This window comes from Phodopus roborovskii, unplaced genomic scaffold (assembly GCF_943737965.1).
Source record: "Phodopus roborovskii unplaced genomic scaffold, PHOROB, whole genome shotgun sequence".
Classification (NCBI taxonomy): domain Eukaryota; kingdom Metazoa; phylum Chordata; class Mammalia; order Rodentia; family Cricetidae; genus Phodopus; species Phodopus roborovskii.
The window spans coordinates 7454512-7479851 of NW_026126482.1; the positions used below are offsets into that span (position 1 = coordinate 7454512).

General features: G+C 48.9%; 2 protein-coding genes and 1 pseudogene across 2 annotated transcripts in view; 1 reads left to right on the forward strand and 2 right to left on the reverse strand.

The window, feature by feature from the left end:
* The window catches only part of Pcbd2 (pterin-4 alpha-carbinolamine dehydratase 2), a 49737-nt gene extending 44565 nt beyond the window's left edge, over positions 1–5172 (reverse strand). The window contains exons 1-2 of the mRNA XM_051194084.1: positions 5086–5172; positions 741–872 (exon numbers count right to left, since the gene is read on the reverse strand). Coding sequence (XP_051050041.1) covers positions 741–872; positions 5086–5166 — 213 coding nt within the window. The 5' untranslated portion in view covers positions 5167–5172. The remainder of the gene's footprint in view (positions 1–740; positions 873–5085) is intronic.
* LOC127229417 (40S ribosomal protein S19-like) lies at positions 5165–10259 on the forward strand (annotated as a pseudogene).
* A 2550-nt stretch (positions 10260–12809) lies between these two features.
* Positions 12810–24325, reverse strand: Txndc15 (thioredoxin domain containing 15). Its single transcript, XM_051194202.1, has 5 exons — positions 24215–24325; positions 20584–21062; positions 17548–17711; positions 14254–14384; positions 12810–13164 (listed from the first exon to the last, which is right to left on the reverse strand). Exons 1-5 carry the CDS (start codon positions 24279–24281, stop codon positions 12968–12970), a joined length of 1038 nt encoding a protein of 345 aa, XP_051050159.1. The 5' UTR covers positions 24282–24325; the 3' UTR covers positions 12810–12967.
* Positions 24326–25340: the final 1015 nt, after the last annotated feature.

A 25340-nucleotide genomic window follows, 5' to 3' on the forward strand; every position in this document is an offset into this window, starting at 1 on the left:
AAACACAAGCGAGTCAAAAGCATTTGCCTTACACAAATGCAGTGGAGTAATCATGAAGGCTAAGTCATGGGAGATGACTCTCTGAACAGGGTGGGGCCCAATGGAACAGTTACATGGGAAGGTTGAGTCTCCAAGGTGTGAGGGGGGGCAGATTTTGAGAAAATGTTCAAGGGCTGGATATCAGGCCAGGAATGGGCCAAGAGGCATAGCACAGGAGAGGCTTAGAGTCAAAAATACAACCATGAGTTTTTTCCTGAGTGAGTAGAGAAAGCGAGTAGGTTATGTTTCTCGACTGCCTTCTCCATGCAGCCCTTTAATATACAGAGAACACCCATGCCCTCATCTAGTGACATTTAAAATTCAGAAAAAGACTAAACCGTACCCAAATCAAAGCTCTAGCGGCTTTAGAATCTAATATTCATCCATTCTCATTCTCTCTCTCTTCACTGAAATTTGGGTCAGGCTAACGGTGAAGTCACAATCCTGTCAGGTTTCTGAAACGCTAGGATTACAGGTGTATCCCACCGCGCTCGGGGCGCTGACTTTGAAGTAGCCAACGCCAACCCCAGCGTTAGAACCGCCGGGGCAGCAGGGACAGTCTCTGCCACTGAACTCAGAGGAAAGAGAGGGTGTGGGTCTTAGTGCACGTGGGGCCAGACCAGCAGTTGTCACAGAAACATAACAGGGCAGTAGACAAAAACGGAACCTCGGCACATCAGTGATTAATTCACAGAGATTACCTGGTTAAAACTCTTGAAGGTGAACTCCTTGCAGATGGCATCTCTGTCACTCAATTCCGACCATCCGGCTGCTTTCAGGCCGCGGAGAAGTTGGCTCCTCTCCTCCGCTGTCAGCCACGGTGCATCCGAAGACTAGGAAGGGAACACATTTCTTGTCTGAAAGGGTGGCGTTTATCTAAACTCTTTCCATAAACGTATACCTCTTTAGGGAGTGATGGGGAAAAGAGTCTCAAGGGTAACAAATTCTAGCCATGGCTCATTCCTTTACTCTCAACAGATAGGCAAAGTCTGTGTGGGCTGCCCAAAAGAAGATGGCTGGTAGCCTGGGTCTACTCCAGACTCCGAGATTCAGCGACTCTGGTTTATTACAGCTACAAGTAAGACTGCCACTGCCACCGGCCTTCTTAGACGCTACAGAATCCCCAAACAAGCAACCCAGGCAACACCAACTCTCCAGGGAAGCTCCCGGAAGGACCAGGACCAGAACCCACGGCCCTAACCCTGGCCTGCCACTCTTTGGATGCCTGTCCTGCGCCTCCTGTCCCTGCAGCTCACTCAAGTGGGTTGGACTATTTAGGGTGTCTATTCCCTGTCATATATTATGAAAACTCCACTACAGTGGGGAACCAGATGTATATTTCCATGGAGTTTCACATAACCAGGTCTGGGGGGTCCACAGCCCCTCCAGCACAGGCAAAAAGTCTTTGCCTTGATAACAAGAGCACCAGTACAACAAGCTGCCTGCCTGTGTCGCTGGACCACCCAGAGCATCCCTGGCGCCTGCCTGCACCCTGCTCTCCAGTGACACTCAGGACTCACTCATCACAATTCACCATGGACACCTTCTCAGCAAGACTCTCCCCCAAAGACAGAGCCAACGCTGAAGGCTGCAGACTCTGTACTGGAAGCTGCAACTCACTCCTACTTCTGGAACCCTCAAACTTTTTACCACAGACATTACAATTAAGAAGGCTCAAACGCCAGGCTGCGATGGCATGCGCCTTAAACCCAGCACTCAGAAGGCAGAGGCAGGGGGATCTCTTTGAGTTCCTGGTCTACAGGGTGAGTTCCAGGACAGCCAGGGGCTACACAATAAAACCCTGTCAGGGAAAAAAAATAGTTCTGAAACCTCTCTCTCTTTCCCTCCCTCTCTCTCTCTCCCCTCCCCCACCCCCCTCTGGGGAGGGGAGGTAACATAAGTTCTCACTATGAACTCATGGCAACTGTCCTGTCTCAGCCTCTCCTCAGTGCTGGATTTCCAGGCATATACTACCAAACCCACTGAGTTCTGAAATTTCTCACACAGAGGTCTGCTATAGGAAATAAGCTAAACTCTGCCAAACACCTGAATACTTTAAGTCAACTCAGAATTTCAGGAAAGAAGCAACTGCTCATTTCTCACAGGGACTTGACGACAAGGAAGACTATGACACACACTGGACTAAGCCTGAAATACACTGACTGTGTCATAGTCATCCAGAGGCTGTGGAAGGTGCTGAGCTAGCCACAGTCCTATGGAGTCCAAAAGCGCATAGGCTGGCTCAGAAAAGATGTCCACCCAGCAGCAGGGACTGTGGTGAGCACTGTGAAATGGAGCCCACATAACACCAATGGCCCCGAAGAGACGTGCCCTCAGCAGAACACTTTGCTTGGAGGTTTTCTAATTGTGATTTATTTACCTTTTATTTACTTGTCTGTTTGTTTTAGTTTTTCAAGACAGGGTTTCTCTGTGTAACAGAGTTCTGTACTAGAACTCACTTTGTAGAACAGGCTGGCCTCAAACGCATCCATCTGCCTTCCTCTACCTCCCAAGTCCTGGGACTTAAGGCATGGATTTATTCACTTTCATCGTTAAGTAGGTGCTAGCATGTATATGTGCGCCTTGTGCATATATGTTACTAACCGAGGACAGGAGAGGGCATCAGACTCCCTGATACTGAAGTTTCAGATGGTTGTGAGCCTCCATATTGGGTGCTGGGGCAGACTCTCTGCCAGAGCAGCATGTGATCCTAACTGCTTAGTTATCTGTCCAGCCCCCAGCACAGTCCTTTGAAGTAGCCAGGGAATGTTTCTCATAAGAACTGGGGGAGATGTGAACAAGTACAGGACGTAGGAGTATACACAGTTATCTTTTTAACTTTTAACTGCTGGATTCTGGACTTGGCCTTTCTAGGTTTCAGGACCCTTGGGTCTATAGTAGGGATGGCACAGTGTCAAAATGTCAAGACTTTTTTTTTTAAAGATTTAAAAGAGATCGTTCCGGGTACACCTTAATCCCAGGATTTAGGAGGCAGAAGCGGGCGGATCTGTGTGTTTAAGGCCAGCCTGGTCTACATCCCCTCTGCAAGATTCAAAGAAAGAGGGAGAGGGATGGAGGAAGAAGGGCTGAAAGAAGGGCTGAAAGGAGAAAGGGAAAGCAGAGACCTTGCGCGATGGCGGCCAACAGAGACTGTGGCTCAGGACAGCCATTCAAATCAAAGTCTTTCCTCACTCCTTCCCAGACGCCATGATTTTATAAGATCAGAGCACTTTGGGTAGGAGTATGCCTTGAGACACACCTAGGTGACAGCAATCACGCTGTACAGAATTTTGGGCTATTTCACATGTTACATATTAAAGAAATTTCACAACCAGGGTGGTGGTGCATGTCTGTGTTCTCAGCACGTGGAAGGTGAACGCAGAAATGTGCAGCAGGCTTTCTTTTGAGCCGCCCACCAGCTCCCAAATCACGGCATGGGGATTTACTATTCGTTATGAATGCCCGGCCCTAGTTCATGCTTGTCCCCTAGCTCTTATAACTTATTCTACCTGTTTCTCTTCATCTACCCTTTGCCCCGGGCTCCTACCTGTCTTTCATTCTGTGTGTCCGGCTTACACTGCCTGCTCTGTCAGCTGGCAGCTGTGGCTCCCAGTGGCTCCCTCTCGTTCTCCCTCATCCCTTCTTTCTTTTCTTCCCTCTTCTCTTCCCCTATTAATTTTCTCTGTCTTCCAGACTCACCTGTCCCTCTACTGCATAGCTATTGGCCATTTGGCTTTTTATTAGGCCCTCAGATACCTTAGGTAGACAAGGTAAAACAGCAACACATTTTTGCATAACTACACACAAATGCAGCATAAACAAATGCAACACACCTTTATGCAGTTAAAGTAATATTCTGCAACAAGGACAAATGTGACACATTTTTACATAGTTAAGTATTCCACAACACTAATATATCAAGTTCGAGGCCAGCCTCAGCTACATGAGACCTATCTCACTGAAAACAGACAAAAGGAAATCTCACTCCTTCTTCTATTGGAAGAAAAGAAACAAGTGGGAAGGACGCATAGGAGAATGTGTTTAGTGTACTTGAACTTCACACACATATGCACCTGTATGAAAAACTGTCCTAACTAGATTAATTTTTAAAAACATGTTAACCAAATGTAATGACTGGTCCCGGATTACACCACAAAAAAAAAAAAAAAAAAAAAAAAAAAAAAATTCTAGAGTAATTAGTCAAAAACAATGGACATTATCAGCAATAATTTTCTGACTTCAACAATTCTATGTAATAAAAGGAAAATTATTTGCTTTAGGAAATTCATTATAGAACTTTTACATGACTATAAACGATGTCTGTTGACTTATTCATACAAAAAATTTCCTAACGGGCTCTAATGAGCGGCTGGAAATGAAAACTGCGCTTCATGCTACATTTCCACTAGATGGAGCCACGTGCTAAAACTTCCCCTCGATTTACCCTCGCTCCAACTCGCCCTCCAAACCCCTCCCAGGCAGCATCGCGGCGCTCCTGTCTGGCTTCGCAGTAATCCTCCTGCCTCAGCCTCTCTAGGCGCAGGAATTACACGACACAACGCACAGCCAAAACACTAATGTCTGAAGTAGGAAAACTTAAAATGTCCTCTCTAGAAGTGGTGAGAAATCGATGTGCCGTTCAAAAACGTGGAAGGAAAGGTAATTTGCTAATTCTTCCTAAAGCTCACGACCAAGCCTGGCCCGCTAAGTGGCCTCCCCGGGGCCGCCCCAGCACACACATGGCCACGGCCCATCAGCTCACCACGTCTTCACTTTTAGATTTTGGGGTATTTTTGTTGTTTGATTTGGACGAGATTGTTTGCGGAGAGCGAGCTCATACGCCTGGACGGAAGCTGCTCGGGGTGTGTTGTTTTGTGGCAGGTGCCGCCGCGTAGCCGTGGCTGGCCTCGAACTCACTCGCGCCCTCCAGCCGCCGCCTGCCCGCTGCCGGGGCGAAGGCGCGCGCACGGCGCTCCGCCGGGTCTGCGCGCGCAGCCGCCCGACCCAGCCCCGGCCCGGTCTCCCGCCCCGGGCGCTCGCACTCACCATGGCCGCCCGGCTCGCACCCCGGCCGCGCAGCGCCGCCAACACGCGCAGGGCGCCGCGCGCCCCCGCCGCCGCCGCCATGGCCCGGGCTGCCCGGCGCGGTGCCTGACGCGCGGCCCAGGCCCCGAAGGCCCCCGGCGTGCCCGCCCCAGACCGCCCTGCCTCGGCCGGGCGAGCAGCCCCGGGCTGGCGGGGACACCGCTCCGTGCGCGGCTGAGCGCGCTCCTGCTGCGTGGCCTGCACAGGTGCATCACTCCAGGGAGACCCGAGGACCTGCTGAGACACTTCCACGTGCCGTGTGCGCGTGTGCGTGTGTGAGAGAGAGAGACTTCCACGTGCCGTGTGCGTGCGTGCGTGTGTGCGTGTGTGAGAGACACTTCCACATGCCGTGTGCGTGCGTGCGTGTGTGCGTGTGTGAGAGACACTTCCACATGCCGTGTGCGTGCGTGCGTGTGTGTGTGTGAGAGAGACACTTCCACATGCCGTGTGCGTGTGCGTGCGTGTGTGCGTGTGTGCGTGTGAGACACTTCCACATGCCGTGTGCGCGTGTGTGTGAGACACTTCCACATGCCGTGTGCGCGTGTGCGTGTGTGAGAGAGAGAGACTTCCACATGCCGTGTGCGTGTGCGTGCGTGTGTGCGTGTGAGACACTTCCACATGCCGTGTGCGTGCGTGTGCGTGTGTGAGAGAGAGAGACTTCCACATGCCGTGTGCGTGTGCGTGCGTGTGTGCGTGTGAGACACTTCCACATGCCGTGTGCGTGTGCGTGCGTGTGTGAGAGAGAGACTTCCACATGCCGTGTGCGTGCGTGCGTGTGTGCGTGAGACACTTCCACATGCCGTGTGCGTGCGTGCGTGTGTGCGTGTGTGCGTGTGAGACACTTCCACATGCCGTGTGCGTGTGCGTGCGTGTGTGAGAGAGAGACTTCCACATGCCGTGTGCGTGTGTGCGTGTGTGCGTGAGACACTTCCACATGCCGTGTGCGTGTGTGAGAGAGACTTCCACATGCCGTGTGCGTGCGTGTGCGTGTGAGACTTCCACATGCCGTGTGCGTGCGTGTGTGCGTGTGAGAGAGAGACTTCCACATGCCATGTGCGTGCGTGTGCGTGTGTGAGAGAGACACTTCCACATGCCGTGTGCGTGTGTGCGTGTGAGAGAGAGAGACTTCCACATGCCGTGTGTGTGTGTGTGTGTGTGTGTGTGTGTGACTTCCACATGCCGTGTGTGTGTGTGTGTGTGACTTCCACATGCCGTGTGTGTGTGTGTGCCTGTGTCTGTGTGTATATCTGTGTGTGTGTGTAAATCTTTATTATTCTTTTGCAGTTTTTTTTCCATGAGACGTAATTGACAATAAAATTAACGCTGTTCTAAGTTTTGGTTAAAATGTTTCAGCCTTTAGTTCCGCTTGTATCCTTTTTGTTTTGTTTTGTTTTGTTGTTGACTTGGTTTTAGTTTTTTGAGACAGGGTTGTGTGTGTAGACCAGGCTGGCCTCGAACTCAGATCCACCTGCCTCTGCCTCCTGAGTGTGCCACCACAGCCTGGCCATCCTTTTGGGTTTTTTGCTATGTAACTATTTTGTATTCCTTTCTAGAAACGGTTTCATGTAGCCTCAGCACAACATTGCAGAGGCTCACCTTGAATACCCGCCTCCACCTTCCAGGAGCTGGAGATCATGGACTCATGCCACCAAGCCCAGCTCCGTTATTTTTTCTAAATTAGCACATAAATATTACCAGTTTTCCAGACATGGTAGTGCACATCTTTAATCCCAGAACTCAGGGTGTGAGGCAGGTGGATCGCTGAGAGTTAGAGGCCAGCCTGGGATACATAGTTGTAGCAGAGCCAGAGCTGCATAATAAGATCTTGTCTTTAAAATGTACATTTTCTTATTTTTATCAGCTTTATGGAGAATTTGGCTAAGGGTATAGGTACTAAAGAGTTCATTTATGACTGATTTCACAATTGTTAGCAGTCTTATATCCCAAGTAGACTTAGAAAAAAAATAAAGCTTCAAAAGAGCCTAAAATGTAGACTTCAGTCTAGACCTGATTGGCAAGATGTAACAATCTGGAAAAGAAAAACTCTGGCTACTCTGAGGCAGCGCTGACTTGAAGTAACTTGGGTTTCTTTAGGCTCATGCCTAAGGATGAGGTGCCAAGGGTAGAATTAAAAGAAAAGTCTTACTTCTGAGCAGTGGTGTCACACGCTCAGCACTCGGAGGCAGAGGCAGAGGCAGGCAGATCTCTAGGAGTTTGAGACCAGCCTGGTTTACAAAGTGAGTTCCAGGACAGCCAGGGCTACACAGAGAAACCCTGTGTAGATACTCAAAAAAGGAAGAAAGAAAACTAAGTCTTGATTCTAGTATTTTCCCTGAGTGTTGATGATCATGGAAATAGTCTTGACATTTGCATACTGAAGTGAGGATCCTCCAGGGCGTGTGTTACTCACCTGGAGTCTCTGCACCGGGAAGGACAGGCAGAAGGGATTGGTTGGACACCAGCCTGGGCTACAGACTGGGAGAGGGAAAGAGAGAGAAAAGCTGAGAACTGAATGAATTGGTGGGTGTTAACAAAGTAGCAATGCATCATTCTCCCTTAACACCCATCTGAAACCACGGCATCTCAAGTCTAGCTACAAAGCAGCAAGAGAAAGAAGTCAGAGCCTAGGAAAGTGACATCATCATCCAACAGCCACTCTGTGAGTGTCTCACTCACCAGAGAAGCCACCAGATGGGCCATGAAGCTGGCTCAGCAGATGAAGTTTCTTTTCAAGCCGAGCCTGCTGACCTATTTGTTCCCCAGGACCCACTGGTGGGTGGAGAGAGCTCTGCACACACACTCACACACAAACACATTTTTAATTGTAATTAAAAAAAAAAAAAAAAAAAAAAAAAAAAGGCTTTCGGGTCTGGAGAGATGGCTCAGAGGTTAGGAGCACTTTGCTGCCCTTACAGAGGACCTGGGTTCTATTCCCAGCACCCATGGCAGCTCACAACCATCTGTGACTCCAGTTCCACGAAATCCGACATCTTCTTCTAGCCTTCAGAAGGCCAGGCACACACAATGCACATACATACAGGCAAAACATCCACACACATACAAAAGTAAAGTTCAAAAAATAATTTTAACAGTGTGTCTCTGTAGTAGACGCTGTGCTTGGCTTGCGATGCTGGAACTAAGCTTGAGCTGTCTCCTCCACCTCAACCCCCTCACCTCTTCTGACTAATTAATATCCCTCCTCTCCAGGCAATAACCTCCTTCTGAATTCACTCCTGGGGAACCCCATATGGGTAGTTTTAGTTAAGCATTAGAAGCAAGGCCACTGGTCTGCTAGAAATCGTGGTCACTCTCTCACTCCCTAGACTTTAGAATAGAGCCTCATCGGGTAATAAAAAGCATTTTTTAAAAATCCTTCTGTGATGGTTTGAATAATGGCCCCATAGGCTCATGGATTTGAATGTTTGGTCTCCAGGGAGGCACAATATTAGAACATGGGGTCTTGTAGCAGGTGTGACCTTGTTGGAGGAAGTGTGTTGAGGGGTATTTGTACACTGTGAGAAAATGTATTGCTGTGATTGGTGTAATAAAATCTCAACAGCCAATAGCTAGAAAGAGGTTAGGCAGAACTTCCAGGGACAGAGAGGAGTTGGAGAAGAAAGTCGCCAGCCAAACATGGAGAGGAAACAGGAAATGCAAGATGGAAGAGAGGTAATAGCACATGGCAGAACATAGATTTAAAAACATGGGTTAATTTAAGTTATAAGAGCTAGCTGAGACAAGCCTAAGCTAAAGGCCAAGCTTTCACAATTAATACGTCCTCTCGTTGGCCACCCAAAGTTAAGCCCAACTACAGGGTGTGCCACTTTGACTTTGGGGTTTGGAATGGAGCCACCTCTCCTCTAACATGTCCCTTACTCCATATCTGCCTTTGTGCCAACACGCTTCCCACTGATGATAATGGACTACCCCTGAATTGTAAGCCAGCCCCAATGAAATGTTTTCCTTTATAAGAGCTGCCATGGTCATGATGTCTCCCCACGGCAACAGAACAGTGACTAAGACACCTCTCTTTGGGGCTGGAGAGATAGCAGTTAAGAACATCTCACTGGCTGCTCTTCTAGAGGCACTGGCTTCAAAACCAAAAAACCAAACGTGTGAGTGTGTGTGTGTGTGTGTGTGCGTGCGTGCGTGCATGCATGCATGTGTGTGGGTGTGTGTATGTGCCTCTTTTTGGTTTTTTGTTTGGTTTGGTTTTTGTTTTTTGAGACAGTGTTTCTCCGTGTAGCCTTGATTATCCTGGAACTAGCTCTCTAGACCATGCCTGCCTCTGCCTCCCGAGTACTAGGATTAAAGGTGTTTACTACTACTGACTGGCCTGAAATCCCACTTTTGAAAGAGTAATCCTCACTCCAGAAGATACTCCAAAGGAAATGAGAATACTATAATATCCAGATTAAAAAGGCAAGTGTGGCCGGGGGAGGAAGGGTGCACACCTTTAATCCCAGCACTAGGGAGGCAGAGGCAGGCAGATCTCTGAGTTCAAGACCAGCCTGGTCTACAAGAGCTAGTTCCAGGCCAGCCTCCAAAGCCACAGAGAAACCCTGTCTCGAAAAAACAAACAAGCAAACAAACAAAAAGGCAAGTGTGTTAAACTTACTTAAAAGCCTAAGGTTAAGAAAGCTACCAGGAGCTTTTCCCCTGGCTGGTAGCACGGAGTTACTGTAAAGACTTTAACCAGCAGGAGTTCGCCAGAGCTCGGGCAGCCTTCCTCAAAAAGTTGGGAAGCTGAAAGTCCCTGGATGGGTGGACACAGTCAAGCTGGCCAAACACAAAGAGCTTGCCGCCTATGATGACTGCTTCTACACACGAGCTGCTTCCACAGCATGGCACCCACACTTCCACGGTGGTGCCGGAGTTGGCTCCATGACCAAGATCTATGGAAAATGGCAGGGAAACGGTGTCAGACCCAGCCACTTCAGCAGAGGCTCCAAGAGCGTGGCCCGCTGCCTCCTCCGAGCCCTGGCGGGGGGGGGGGGGGGCTGAAAATGGGGGAAAAGGACCAAGATGGGGGCCGAAAGCTAACACCTCGGGGACAGAGAGATCTGGACAGGATTGCTGGACAGGTGGCAGCTGCCAACAAGAAGCATTAGAACAAAGGATGTTGGGTTAATAAACTGCCTCATTCATTTAAAAAAAAAAAAAAAAAAAAAAAAAAAGCCACCAGGATCCAGAAAGATGTAGCAGGAAAAAGCACTTGACTCAGGTTCAATCCCTCGGACCCACATCATGGAAGGTGAGAAGTGACCCCACAAGTTGTCCCCTGACCGCATATGCGCCTGGACACTTACGCACTAAATAAAAAGGAAAATGCCTTAACCCATTAGCAACAGTGAAATAGTAATCATTTGATAAAATAAAGGCGTCCTGCCAGATAAGTGTGGTAGCACACACCTCTATCACTACAGAGGCACTCGGGGCTGAGGTAGCTGGGGAGTTTGAGCCAGTCTAGCTTACACAGAAGGCCCTGTCTCAAAAACTAACAAAGATTAAAGGTGCCTGTGGTGTCCGATCGAGGGGCATGCCCCACTGTGAGGGCGTTTGAGCTTGGTCCCCAGCTGGCAGTGCTGCTTGCAGAGGTCATGGACTTTGCAGAGGGAGGAGCCTTGCTGGAGCGTGTCACCACAGGGCTAGAGCCTTGCCCCCACTCCCAGCCCACTCTCTGCCTCCTGTCTGCAGCTAAAAATGTGATCTCTCACCTCCCTTCCCTCCCTCCCCAACACTTCCAACTCTCCTGACCCGTGAGCCAAAGTAAACTTTCTTCCATAACCCCCTTTTGGTGGCTTCATCCCAACAAAGAGTACCTGATACAAAGCTGAATTCTGTTATCATCACAACACCCTGGAGAAAGAGCAGAGGTAAACAGTCAAAGGTCACCTGGGCTGTGGCATAGAAAAATGCAGAGCCTGTCCTCTAGGCTTGGAGCCAAGTGCGGTGGCACACATCCGGGATCTCACAGGAAGAGCCACAGGCAGGAAGAGCCAGTGTCCAGGGCCAGCCTGAGCTACACCTCAAGACTCCAATTCAAAGAAGAAAACAACACAAACCCTACAACAAAGGTCCGAAAGCCGCACAGCCAACACTGAGTTATTCCGAGCTTCAGCTAGCATACTGACATGAAGACATTTGGTAGCAGCAGACTGAGTTGTGTGTGTAACTGAATCAGTATGGCAAAGAAGTTTAGAAAGTAGCTGGCCTTCAGAGTGATGATTCAAATGTTACTGTGAGAGTCAGAATCACTAAGGTTTGCTTGTTTTTCTCTCTTAGTTTTGTAAATACAGGCCAGGGCTCTCAACTTACTGTCTTAGTAAGCTGGGCAAGTTATTAGCTATTTCTCAGCCTTAGTTTGCTCATTTGTAGACAGAAGTAATGGTCTCTTTCTGAGTCACAGTCCCCTTCTCCAGGGGACACCCAACAAGGGCTGTCATGACACTACACACACCATAAAGTTGTAAACTCTCAATACAACGCTATGTTTGTTTCTACGGAATGAGGAGTATTTTATACACACCGAAATAATGTCTAAAACTCTGGAAGCAATTAGTATGAGAGTAATTTATCAAGCCAGGCGCAGTGTGCATGCCTTTAATTCTAGCACTTGGGAGGCAGAGACAGGAGAAACTCCATGAATTCAAGGCCAGCTTTGTCTACATAACAAACTTCGGGCTAGCCAAGGCTGTATGAAATCCTGTCTCAAAAAACACTAAGCATAGAGGCAAGAGGATCCTGGAGTTCCAGGCCAGCCTGATCTACACAGCAAGTTCCAGGACAGCCAGGGCTACACAGAGACGCCCTGTCTCTAAAGACCAACAATGATAATTATTATTATTGATGTATATATAAATTATATGTTGCCTCTATAGAAATTTATGATTTTTCAAGTGTATGAAGAGCACATGTTGTGAACATGTAGAGGTCAAAACAAGGGTACTGAACTCAGGTCTTCACACTTGGTGGCAAGCATCTTTATATGCTAAGCCATCTCAGCAGCCTAGGCTGTCACTCTCCTAAATGTGTCCTCAACTAGACTCAACTTTCAGGCAAGAACAGTGTTTTGCGTTTTGGGGGTTTTTTGGTTTTTTGGTTTTGGTTTTTGTTGTTGTTGTTGTTTGTTTTGTTTTTTTGGTTTTGAGACAGGGTTTCTCAGTGGCTTTGAAGAATAGTGTTTTATACTTCCTTTGGATCTCAACCCAGCTCAGTGTTCAGAGGTATGCTTGTCTGGGTTTTCAAAACATGGTTTCTCTATAGCCCTGATCATTATGGAACTCACTCTGAAGACCAGGCTAGCCTTGAACTCAGAGATCCACCTGCCTCTCCCTCCCAAAGCTGCCTAGCTCAATGTTCAGAGTTTTAAAGTTCAAATCATGCACACTGGATACACAACTGACTAAAGTTCATACTCTAACACAGAATTAATATGTTTTAATTAGAACTTTTTTTTCGTACCATCTGCAAGTAAAACCTCTTTGAATTCAGAAACAGCAAAGATCACAAAACAAGGGGCATGTGACCTTTTCTTTCCCACACCAGGTGCTGCTCAGATGTCCACACCCATCCTGGTTACTTTCCTGGTAGCACACTTTCCTGCTAGAAGAGAAATCCATTGTGTTCAAGTACTAAAATCGAGAACAGTCAATTCTAGTGAATACTTTTGCATCTGCAAGCTGTCACAGTAAAAACACATTTATATGTAATTCTTTAGCCTCAGTAGTTCACCAAGAACATGATTCTTGAATCTGACTTCCCTTGTAAATCAGTATTACAATCCCGGGCATTGTCTCCCCTGAAGCCAAAGCCTGGCTAGGGTTCCTCCTCTCCCCTTTCTCTATTCAGCATGCTCCTGCTCTTGTCCTGGAATCAGCCACCGAATGCTCTCAGTCCGGATGGTAGCATACATGATAAAACTAATTAAAAAGAATAAGGAAAATACAAGCAGCCAATCCACGGTCTTTATCAATGTGCTGGGGAGAGGGCCCATTTGGTCAGCTTGTGTTACCACCACATTTTTCCTGGCTTCTATACCTGAAAGACAAATCAATTGTTTCAAATTAGACAGAAATCACATCCAAGGCTTGTCTGAAGTATGATGCGTGGCATGCAAAATGACAAGCAAGCCTAAAGTAAACACCCCGGCGTGCCAGTGTCATCTGTCACTAGCCCTTTCTCCCCACCACATCAAAGGACTGGGAATCCTTCCAGCAGCTGAAAGCTGAAACTCCACAATTCCGTGAGTCCTCGGAGCTTTTCTACTCAACGTCCTGTTAGAGCTGCCTTTTGTTCTCTTAGGACCAAAGCTCAACAAGCAAGACCACTTGCAAATGTTTCCACATGTCGACTTATATTTAAATAAGTTACTGAAAGAATTGTTGGATTGATGGCCCACCACTGGGCCAGTGACCTCTAATGATGCCGGGCACCTCGAATCCATCTCCGAGCACTAAACACAATGGCTCTCTCTCCCTGTCAGGGGTCAGGGTCCCCAGTGCTTCACTCTCACCTCTGAGCTAACCAGGGTCCCTGCTGTGTCACATTAGAGGGAACCTGAGCACAATGTGCACTGAGGTGTGCTCTAGACCGCACTCACTTCCGGGAAGGGCACTCAGGGAGAAGAGGGTGCTCACCACTGGGGCTGGACGTCTCTGAGGAGGGGAATTTCCTTCAGCTCACCACCAACTTTTACAAGAAATAAACCATGGGGTCACACGCTTCAGCAAACATGATGGAATTGAAACAACATAATGGGACACACGATGGTGGCATGCACCTTAAATCTCAGCACTTGGGACGCAGAGGCAGGTGGATCTCTGTGAGTTTCAGGTCAGCCTGGTCTACAGGGTCAGTTTTAGGACAGCCAAGGCTCCACCCCAGCACCCAAAAACTAAATAAATAAATGGAACACAACACAATTAAAACAAACAAAACCTAACCACACCCAACAATACAGCTAAATCTCAGTCACAACAGTTAGCAGCCACAACCCAGACAGAAGATACAACCACACTGTGTGTGTTTGAGGCCAGACTGATCTACACAGAGAGACCATGTCTTCAAACACACACACACACACACACACACACACACACACACACACACACACACACCCCTACCTACCTGTCTGGTTGAAAATGAAGGTTTTCAGGGTCTCCAGAGTTCGATCTGTATGATTAAATCTTGCCATCGGTTTAGCTCCTTGAAATAACAAAATGTTAGGGACAGCTACAGTGCCGAATCTGGTAGAAAGGCTGAAAGAGAAAGAAGGCAGTTAAGTCAGAAAGCCCAAAAGCATGCTTTGTCACGTGACTAGTCTGTCCAACTTTTGACTTTTGGCCTGCTCCTCGGCACTTCCTGACAGGTCAGGGTTAGGGCACCCTACTTTGCAACCCAACTCAACTGATGCTAGCACATGGTTCCAGCCACGACCTAATGATTCCACTATTTAACTCCAAATGTCAAAATGACTCAGACCAGAAAATTCTAATTCGTGGATAAAACATGGTGTGTCAATTTTTTTGACAGGAAAAAAAAAAAAAAATCAAACTTCAGAATGGCCATCCCTCCCTCAAAGAGGTACAGTACACAGTAAGAAATTCCTCGGCAAATTGGTGCAAAGGAATGCAGGACTCAACCCACACACCAGGAGGCTCACAGCCAGGAAGGGGGACTTGGAGAAAGCAGCCTGCTGGCCTGGTTCTGGCAGTGGTATGACCTTTGGGAAAGGTCATCATTTAACCTCACTAAGCCTCAGCTTCTCCTGTCGCTAAACTATCAATGTTGAGTGAGCAATGTCACTTTTGTCATTCAGACATTGGCATATGAATCAAATGCATGTTCAAACCCTGTAATGAAAACAAGCATCCTCCAAAATCAGCATATGGCACCCAACCGAGGCAAAAGAAGGGAGCAAGGCAGAGACTAGCAGCCTTTGGGGCAGAGCACAGGGAGAGTGCCAGGCCTAAGGCTCTGAGTCCAGTGTATGCTTTTGAGCCTGACCGGCGCGGCTATGCTTAGGCCAGACCTACAGCCCGGTATCCCGAGCAGACAAAGTGTCACTAAGTTAGAGCTGAAGAGATGGTTAAGAGTACACACTGCTCTCCTAGAGGGACAACCCATGCGGGGCAGCTCACAACTGCCATAACTTCAGCTCCGGGCATCACAGTCTCTGGCCTCCACACACAAGCAGACACTCACATACCACATGTGATGGCTAATCATGGTTGTCAACTTGACCACATCTGGAATCAACTAAAACCCAAGCAGCTGGACACACCTGTGAGGGATTTTTCCTGAAGTAAGAAGACTCACCCTAAATACACATAATTTGAGAAGAAGACACACCCTAAATCTGGGCCAAACCTTCTAGTGGCAGCCTACATAAAAGGATGACGAAGTAGGAAGTTTTAGCTTTTTGCCTGCTTGCCCTCGTTCTGGCTGGCAAGTTCATCCATCCTGCTGTGGAGGCATTCCTTCACTGATATTAGAACCTACTTCTTTGGGATTCCAATGTAGACTGGAAACCTGCTGAGACATCCGACCTCAAGGACAAAACAACTACTAGATTCTTGGCCTTCCACTGGAAGACAGCAATTGGACTTGCTGGACCACAGCCTGTAAGCCACTCCTAATAAATCCCTGTTTAATATATACAGAGTCATTCTATAAGTTCTGTTCCTGTAATGAACCCTAACTAACACACCGTAAACTTAAAAACAAAATAAATCAGGCTGGAGAGATGGCTCAGAGGTTAAGAGCACTGGCTGCTCTTCCAGAGGTCCTGAGTTCAATTCCCAGTAACCACATGGTGTCTCACAACCATCTATAATGAGATCTGGTGCCCTCTTCTGACCTGCAGGAATACATGTGGGCAGAACACGGTGTACATAATAAATAAATAAATCTTAAAAATAAATAAATCCTTAAAAAATGATAATTACTAATTTGAGGTACAATTTATTTCTTCATAAACAGTAAATATGCACACAATAAATAGGTAAATAAATAAATGTAAAAAAATAAAACTGAAAGACAAGCCAGGCATGGTGATGAGCAGCACCTTTCACTGCTGCTTGGCTAAGAGTGCAAAGCCATTGCTGTGCGTAAGAAAGGAGACTAAGGAGCCCTGTGAATATAAAATAAACACAGACAAGGGCAGTGTCACTGTAAGTGTATTCATTTGTTCATATATTAAATACATAATTATTATAACGCGTTACAGCATTATTATAATATGCATGCAGTGTAAGTATGGTGAGTCGCACCTGTAATCGCAGACTACTGAGAAGTCAGGGCCAGTCTGGGATACACAGTGAGCCTCTATCTCAAAAAAGGGGCAAACGCTAAAGTAAACAGGAAGAGAGAAGGAAATGACAGGAAAAGAAAAAGAGAAAGCAAAGGGGCTGGAGGGTTGGTTCCGTGAGTGTGCATACTGCTCTTGAAGAGAGCCAGAGCTTGGTTCCCAGGACCCACGGCCAGTGATCACCACCTCCTCCCTCTCTCCCTCTCTCTCTCTCTCTGGGGACCCAACACCCCCACGTCCAGTGCTCACCACTTCCTGTAACTGTCTCTCTCTCTTTGGGGAACCCGACACCCCTTACTAGCTCCTTCAAGCACCCACACACATGGGTACATGCACAAAGATAGATACTTGTTTTTTTTTTTTTTTTAAGATTAAAAAAGCGGGCATAGAGATGGTTAAGAGCGCAGGCTGCTCTTTCAGAGGGACCTGAGTTTGATTCTCTGTATCCTCACAGTGGCTCACATAACTCCGGTTCCAGGGTACCCAGCAGCCTCTTCTGGCCTCCATTGGCAAGTACACAGCCACAGATGCAGCCAAAACACCCATATACATGTTAAAAATACATAAATAAATAAACAAAAAGCACTTTAAAAAGAAGATGACAATTCAAACAAACAAACAAACCCAGCATGCACAGACACAGCACAGGGCTGGGAAGCAATACTGTAAGCTACTGTCACAGAGGAAAGTCCTACTGTGACACCACGTGTGCTAATTTAGTCTCCTCAGGACCATCCAAGGGCCGCTAGCCACGGCCAGGCCATCAAATGCCATTACCTGCCACACTCGCACCCACACAGAGCAGGGCTATTTCATTAGAGAGCCTAGAGAGCACCGGCACTCAGAAGGGCCTGACAGGCAGCAGCGCCCACACCGGCCTTTCTCCTCACCCTTCAAAGCCCTGCTCACCTCCCTGCCTGGAGCTTTTGTTTGGTTTTGAGACAGCCCTGGCTGTCCTGGAACTCAGAGATCCTCCTGCCTCTGCCTCCTGCGTGCTGGGGGTAAAGGCCTGTGCCACCACCGCCTGGCTCTCTATTTGTAGCTTAAACCAACAAGGGCCTCAAGTGACTTCGGCCATCAGCTGGAAGGAGGCGCACCCACATCAAAGATACCTGCTGTGCTGAGAGGCATCCAATGCCAAAAAGCCAAGACTTGGAAATGCCCGAGGCAGAGAGTTAAAATGGGGGGCCAGGCTGGCAGAAAACCGGCACCACGGGGTGTAGAAGAGGACCAATGTGCAGTCACTACCATTTGGGTTCAGAAAATCCATAAGGTCCTGTAGGGAGAGACAACAGTTAAAAGTCAGCATTAAATGTACATGTGTGACCTAGGCAAGGAAGGAGGGGAGGAGCTCTTTAGGTTAAAGGACAGCCTAGATACACAGCAAGTCCTAGGGCAGTCAGGGGTAGAGGGAGACCCTGTAGCAGAACAAAGCCAAACAAACAAGTATGCATGTTGCCGGGCATCAGTGCCTCACACCCTTAATCCAAGCACTCAGGAGGCAGAGGCAGGTGGATCTCTGTGAGTTCAGGGCCAGCCTGCTCTACAGAGCGACTTCCAGGACAGCTAGGACTGTTACACAGAAAAACCTTGTCTCAATATATATATATATATATAATTTTTACTTATGTGTTTGTGCGTGTAATGTATGCATATGTGCATGCAGAAGCCATGGAAACCAGAAGAAGGCATCAGACTCCCTGAGCTGAAATTACAGGCTGTTGAGATGCCCAACATGGGTGTCTGGAACCGAACTCTGGAAAAGTCCTCTGGAAAAGCAGCAAGCACTCTTGTTAGAGGCTTACTCCTCCGCCTGTGAGTATTGGAAGATAGTTGCAACATCAGAAGGTGAACTCCAGTGGGAGGTCATAGGTCACTGGAGCATGCCTTTGTTGTTTCTGTGCACGTGTGTGCCTGGTGCCTGTGGAGGTCAGGAGAGGACGTCAGATCCTCTGGAACCCGAGGTACAGAAAGAAGGTTGTGACTGCCATGTGGGTGCAGGGAATGGAACCCAGGTCCTGAGAAGAGCAGCCAGTGCTCCTGACCTCAGAGCACCTCTCCACCCCTGGAGAATGCCTTTGAAAGGGATTGTCGCTCCTTCATCTTGTTTTCTTTCATTCACAGGATGGATAACCAGGCTGCCTCTTCCTCTCCAGGGCTGGGACTAAACGTGTGCAACGCCTCGAACCTTGACATCTTCATTCTCTTATTACCGGCCAGTCCCCAGGAGGGGAGGTATTTCCCACCATGTGCTCCCACCATGGTGCTCCTTACCTCAGGCCCCAAAACAACAGCCAAGTGATGGCTCCAAAACTGTGAGCACAAACAAGCTCTCTTTCTTTTTCAGTTGATGGCCTCAGGCATTTTGTTTCAGTAAGAAAAAGATAACACATAAACAATTTCCAACTGTCATCTTGGCAGAGCTAAAGTCAATGTGTACGGCCAAAGGTTAGTGCAGTTCACGGGGGCACTGTCCCTGTCACCAGGCTGGCAGGTCGTGTGTGACATCGCATGGCCTAACAACAGTGCTTAGAAGACACTCTGGAGGGAATGGGGAAGCTTCATGAATTAAATACACCATGTCCTCTATGACACTGAGCCACCACTGCATCTTAGCCATCTACAGTAACTGTCTACCATTATTCCAGAATACCCTTGTTTATCCAAGTAACAGGAAACATGGGGTTTGAGACAATGGTCCCACTCACTGCAGACCTAACACTAGACTCACACTCTTTAGAGGATGAGAACTTCATCACTGGCACATTTCCCAGCATAAACACTCAACTGCCGCTTTAGTCATCGCTTTTCTTTTCTTATAAAAAGATTTATTTTTATTATGTTTTACTCGTGTGGGTATCTGAGTGTAGGTGTATGCACCTGCATGCAGGTGCTCGAGGAGGCCACAAGGGGGCACTGGATCCCCTGGAGCTGAGTTCTGTGTGCATGTGAACCATGCAGTGTGTGTGCTGGCAACTTGAACCCTTGGGAAGAGCAGATGAATGCTTTCTTCACTACTGAGCCATCTCTCTAGCCCCTCACTCAGACTTTTTAAGATTTTTTTTTTTTTGGTAGTACTTGGGATTGGAAGGAAGCTAGGGCCTTCTACATGCTAGGCAGATGTCTATCCCTGAGCTAGTCTCAGCAATAAAAAAGAAAAGTATTGTGCCTCTGACCCCAAGCACCCACCTGCCACCAGGATGCTTTTCGTGAGACTTGGTGGTAAAGATTATCACAAGAATGACTAGCCTCTGGTCACCTAAAAAACATCTTTTGGGGGCTGGAGAGATGGCTCAATGCTTAAGAGCACCAGCTGCTCTTCTAGAGCACCCAAGTTCAATTCCCAGCACCCACATGATAGCTCACAACTGTCTGTAACTCCAGTTCCAGGGGATCCAACACCCTATACAGTGTATACACAGGCAAAACACCAATGCACATTTAATTAACTGATTGATTGATTGATTTAATTTTTTTGTTTTGTTTTTCGAGATAGGGTTTCTCTGTGTAGCTTTGCAGCCTGTCCTGGAACTCGCTCTAAAGACCAGGCTGCTCTCGAACTCACAGAGATCCACACCACCACCACCTGGCTGAAGTCTTTTCTTTTTAAGATAGCAGCTTAGTTGAGAGAATGCTTACATGGGCAAAGCCCTGTGTTCAATCCCCAGCACCTCATATAACTAAGTGTGGTGGTTCAGGCCTGTTACCCCAGCACTCCAGACCTGGGGGCAGGAAAACCAAAGTTTAAGGTCATAGGTCATCCTCTGCTATATAGCAAATTCAAGGCCAACCTGGGATACCTGTCAAACCCCTGTCTTTTCTGAGACCGTCACTAAAGAGCTGCGGCTGGCCGTGTGAACTGGGTTACAGGCCTGTACCACCACATCCAGTTTCACATAAGGGACTGTAGTAATATTTCATCTTCCCATACACTTGCACTGGGGCCGCCACCCAACACTACCCTCACTTACGGTGGACGGAGATGAGGCTGAGGGTGGCAACACCCTCTAGTCACACCCAACCTGAGCCCAGGTGTTGGAGACCAGCCAGGGGGGCAATGTCCATCTGAAAGTTGATTGGTACTAGAGTATTACATCGTAAGGGTTAAATTTGGAGAGACAGAGACATTATTAATGCAGGCTTCCTACCTGGGACATGTTTAAAATCTTCAGGGTGAAATTTTCCAGCCCGGTCACATTCCTCTCCTCACAGTTCACCTTGGGGGACTTGAGGCTGTCGGTGCTGTTGGCATCCTCCGTGGCTACTGGCTCAGTCTCAGCTGCTCCAGACTCGGCGTAGTCTTCCTCCTCCCGCTCTGGGAAGCCACCCACACCGTGCATCGCGAAGAGGCTCTCTTGGCTGCAGCTCGGGTCCTCTCCCAGTGTACTGCAGGTGCCATCTCGGGCCTCGGCGCTCCGTGGGTCATCGGCTGCACCCGGAATCACCGACAGCACCACCACGGGGTCTCCACGGGGCCCCGGCCCCAGAGAGGCACTGGCAGGCTCCGCCACCCTCTCCTGTCCTCGATGGCCCTTCGCAGCCTCCTCTTCATCCAAGTACAGGGCCCCAACCTGGAGCGCTGGGTCAGGCTGCTCCTCCCGCCACACGTGGCCACTCTCCTCAGCAACTAAAGCAGGGCAGCACATTGTCACATCTGACTCGAAAGCAAATGAACCCCAAGACTTACAGTTACCTTCCAAAATGAGGCCTACCCCGACGGAGGAAAAGGTTTCCATTTTCCTAGCAGCCATGGAGACCATAGTCAGGGCTGCTGAACTGACAGGTGCCAAGTAAAAAGATAAACACAGAGCACACCAGAAACCTTTCAATTGTCACACGAACTACAACAGATAAAAAGCCTCGGGTGAAGACCCAGTTAGGAAAAGGTAACAGAGACCCTAAGAAATAATAATGGATGATGGCCCATAGCTCTAAACCCAGTACTTGGGAGACAGAGGCAAGCAGATCTCTGTGAGTTCCAGGCCAGGCAGGGCTGTCTCACTAGACCCTGTCAAAAGAGGGGAATTTCTTATTTAACCTGACAGACTGCTGCTTGAGGCATGCATACGATCACAACTGCTGTATCACTAGTTTCAAGTAAATTGCTGGGGAAATAAAGTGAAGATGGGAGGGGAGCACTGGGCCTGCTCTTCAGGGAGCACTAGACCTGCTCTGCCAGGGAGCACTAGACCTGCTCTGCCAGGGAGCACTGGGCCTGCTCTTCAGGGAGCACTGGGCCTGCTCTTCAGGGAGCACTGGGCCTGCTCTTCAGGGAGCACTGGACCTGCTCTTCCAGGGAGCACAGCACCACCCAGAGTCAGTACCTTCCCACCTTTCAGCCTCTCTCATGAGGCGCTCTGCCTTCCATGCAAGGATGCCTAATGAGGAAGCGCAGAACAGGCTGTGGCAAACCTGAACTTCCCCAAGGCAATCCTCACTGCGGTCCAAGCGGAACCAGAGGTTGCGCAAACCTGTTCTTACTTCTCCCCAACATAAAACACTGCTCTGTGTGATTTATACTCCATACCGTCTGGCTCCTGATCACTTTCACCATCCCTGACTGGCCTTGGACCATTCCTCAGGATGGTTTCTCTGCTAAGAAAGCCCTCTACAAGGGGCTAGAGAGATGGCTCAGCAGTTAAGAACACTGACTGTTCCCAGCACCCACAGGGCAGGCAGCTCACAACTATCTACAACTCAAGTTCCAGGAGACCTGACACGGTCACATCAATGCACATAAAATATAAAATTAAATGAATTATTTTTTAAAAAAGTCTATTACCATTCCTCTTCACCTCCAGGCAAATTCAATATCCTTCAGATGGACACACTACACTTCCACAGGAACATCTATCTATCCTAACTTCTAGACCAGGGTAAGCAGTCCCCACATGGCACCCAATGATGTCCTGGGACTTTCCTTGATGTACTTTGCACCCTTATAATTCACTTAATAATTTGTATTCGTTTGATGCCTGTCTTGCCCCCCAAATAGCAAGGCAGGCTCTCTACTTTGGCTAACCCTTCCCTGCACACTGGTGCCCAACAGTACAAGGCATATGATCCGTGAGAAGGCTCTGACAGTGGGCCGGATGCGTGATTCATAGCTGTAACCCGGATAATAGGGAATCTGAGGTGGGGGATTTCTAGGGTGACAGCCCTCAAAAAAAAAAAAAAAAACAAGTGACAAAATAACAATCTGATATTTTACTGCCTAGTAAAGATTAGCATAGGATCTTGGATCTCAAGAGCAGGTGTTCACCCCCATTCCTAGGCACCTGGGCAGCACCCCTAGCCCCAGATGCTAACCCATCAGTAGTATCTGCTAGGAGGGAAGGCAACTGCATGAATGCATGAATGAATCTTGCATTTTGCAATGAGCTCATGATGACTTCCAACCCTGGAAAATCTGAGAATGTATTGAGGGACATTTAATGTGTTCGTTGAATGTAGAGAAACGACAAGAAATATTGTTTTGTTCCTCCTGCTTGTTTGTTACAGGGTCTTGTATAGCAGAGGCTGCCTTTGAACCCTTGACCCTGCCTCCACCTGTGCAGGGTTGGGATCACAGGCCTGAGCTGTCACACTGGTCTTCAAAGCGGTATTAAAGAACTCCAAGATCAGGATGGGAGAGGGAAAGCTAGGTACTCACATTATCTCATGGCTGCCGCAACAGAAACGGTCTAGAACCTCAAGACAGCGAGCACAGGCCAAAGAGAGCAAAGCAGCGTTGCTGCTTTCTGGGTAGGACAGAGCAGGCCTGTAACAAGTCCTGGGAAGTGAGCCTGGGGAGCCAACATGCTCACCTCCTTGGCCCTTGCTCCCGTGTCTTCCAAAGTCAAGAGAGCCCATTAGCCCACACCCCTTCCTCACTCTCAAGGCCAATGATTAAATGGGATGGAAATACACAATTCTGCCTGTGAGATCTGGCAGACACCAGCTTACACATTGACCCTCAACTCTGGCTGTATAATGTTGCCACGAGGTTTAGTGGTTGTGAATCAAGTGGGAACGATGAGGTCTGTAATCCCAGCACTGGACAGGCAGAAGAGTCACCAATCTGGCTGTCTCAAAACAACAACAGCAATCAAAAATGCATGGTATGGTGTCATAACCACAATACTTGGGAAGTGAAGGGGGCAGGATTGGGGATCCAAAGCCAGCCAGGCTTATATGAAACCCTGTCTCAAAAACACCAAATAATAATTATTTATGTTACTATGCATCACCCTTCTCTGAGCTCAGCATTGTCTCCTTGCAGGGCATCCCGGGGGAAGGAAAAACTTTTTTTCTGTCAAGAAAGGGGCTTTAATAGGGGTGGATCAAGCTAAGGCCTCTTCTCACAGCGGCTTCCCTTCCTCACTGAGGGGGTCCTATGTGCACGGTCCCCAGGATCTGCTGTCAAGTTTGCCGGTCTTTGCTTCATACTGCGCAAGAGTGGCCATCTTCAAAGAGTGCTCCAGCAGGATAGACTCCCGCACGGGAAGTCGGAGAGACTTCAGGATCTGGCGTTTGCCACCAAGTGCGAGCTGACAAACTGTTTATCCCTCCCCTCCCCGAGACGACGGTATTAGTAGGGGCCGCCTCTGGGGTGGAGAAGGACTGGCTGGCAGGCATCGCGACGAGAGCGATCTGGTCACTCTCAATAACGAGGCGCTCATCACTAACGGGAACGGACGCCTCGGCGGGCGCCCCGCACGCCCTCCGCCCCGGCCGCCCCGCCCCGGCCCGGCCCGGCCGCCCCGCGCAGCCGCTTCTCCCGGCCGCGGCCGCACTCACCCTCCAGGCCGCGGGCCGGAAGGCCCAGCACCCACAGCAGTGCCTGCCACCAGCAGAGGAGCCGCATGGCGCGCGACGCGGAGCCGCCGCGGCGGGGACAACCGGCGCACGGCAACGGGAGTCGCGCCCCCGGCGCCAGCGAGGCTGGGGGGCGGGGGCGGGGCGGGGGCGGAGACCTGAGGGCGCAGGCGTGGCTGCGCGCCGCCATCTTGACTCCTGGCGGCAGCTGCAGACGCCATCTTGGAGTTGGGCGGCCGGCTTCCGGCCAGCCGTGTGCGACCTGTATTGGGTGTTTTTTTCGAGGTCAAAGCAGACGTTATCCCCTCCCGTATCATCTCCCGGCTGCTTGCAGCGCATACTGCATCTGCCTGCAGAGCCAATGCCCTTCATTTCCAGAGACAAACAGGCTCAGAAGCTTGTGGGCGCACAATGGAAGAGGGGCAGAACGTTGGGAGATCTGTTACTTCATGCTACACTAGCCTATGTTGCCAGACAGGATAAATCCAGTTAAGTCTGAGTTTGATGCTGCTAAGTTTTTATATATGTGCTTCATGTATCTGAGCATCCTGTCATTTACTACACCTGGCAAGTAAGGTTAGTTGGCTTTAACGATGGGGTCAGAAGATAATACAGGCTGAGAACTTTAAAGGACAGTGGAAGGCCTGCCTCTTCAGAAGCAACTTCAGAACCAAGGCCTACCCAGGTGTGGGGGTTCATGCCTAAAATCCCAGCACTAGGAAACCTGGGAGGCAGGAGAATTACTGTGGGTTCCAGTCAGTCGAGGCTACATCTTAAATTCCAGATCATTCTAGGCTACAGACTGAGACCTGGTCTCAAAAGTGAGAGGGAGGGAGAGGAGGAGAAGGAAGGGGAGAGGAGAGGCTGCCATGTGGGGCTGAGAATTAAGCCTTGAGCCTCTGCAAGAGCAGCAAGTGCTCTTAAACTCTGAGCCACCTCTGCGGCCCCAATATAACATTCCTTTTTTAAAAATTTTCGTGTGTGTGTGTGTGTGTGCGCGCGTGCGTGCGTGCGTGCCTGCCTGCCTGCCTGCCTGCCTGTCTGTGCAGTGTATGAGCCTGTTTGTGCATATAGGCCAGAGGAAGATGTCAGGTATCACTCTCCATCA

Excerpts from the sequence above, each read along its gene's own strand:
- Txndc15 (XM_051194202.1), bottom strand. The coding sequence starts at position 24,281 with ATGCGGCTCCTCTGCTGGTGGCAGGCACTGCTGTGGGTGCTGGGCCTT. Across the intron at positions 21,063-24,214 it reads TCCGGCCCGCGGCCTGGAGG|TTGCTGAGGAGAGTGGCCAC; the intron begins GTGAGTGCGGCC and ends GCCCTGCTTTAG. Across the intron at positions 17,712-20,583 it reads AGATTTTAAACATGTCCCAG|GACCTTATGGATTTTCTGAA; the intron begins GTAGGAAGCCTG and ends CTCTCCCTACAG.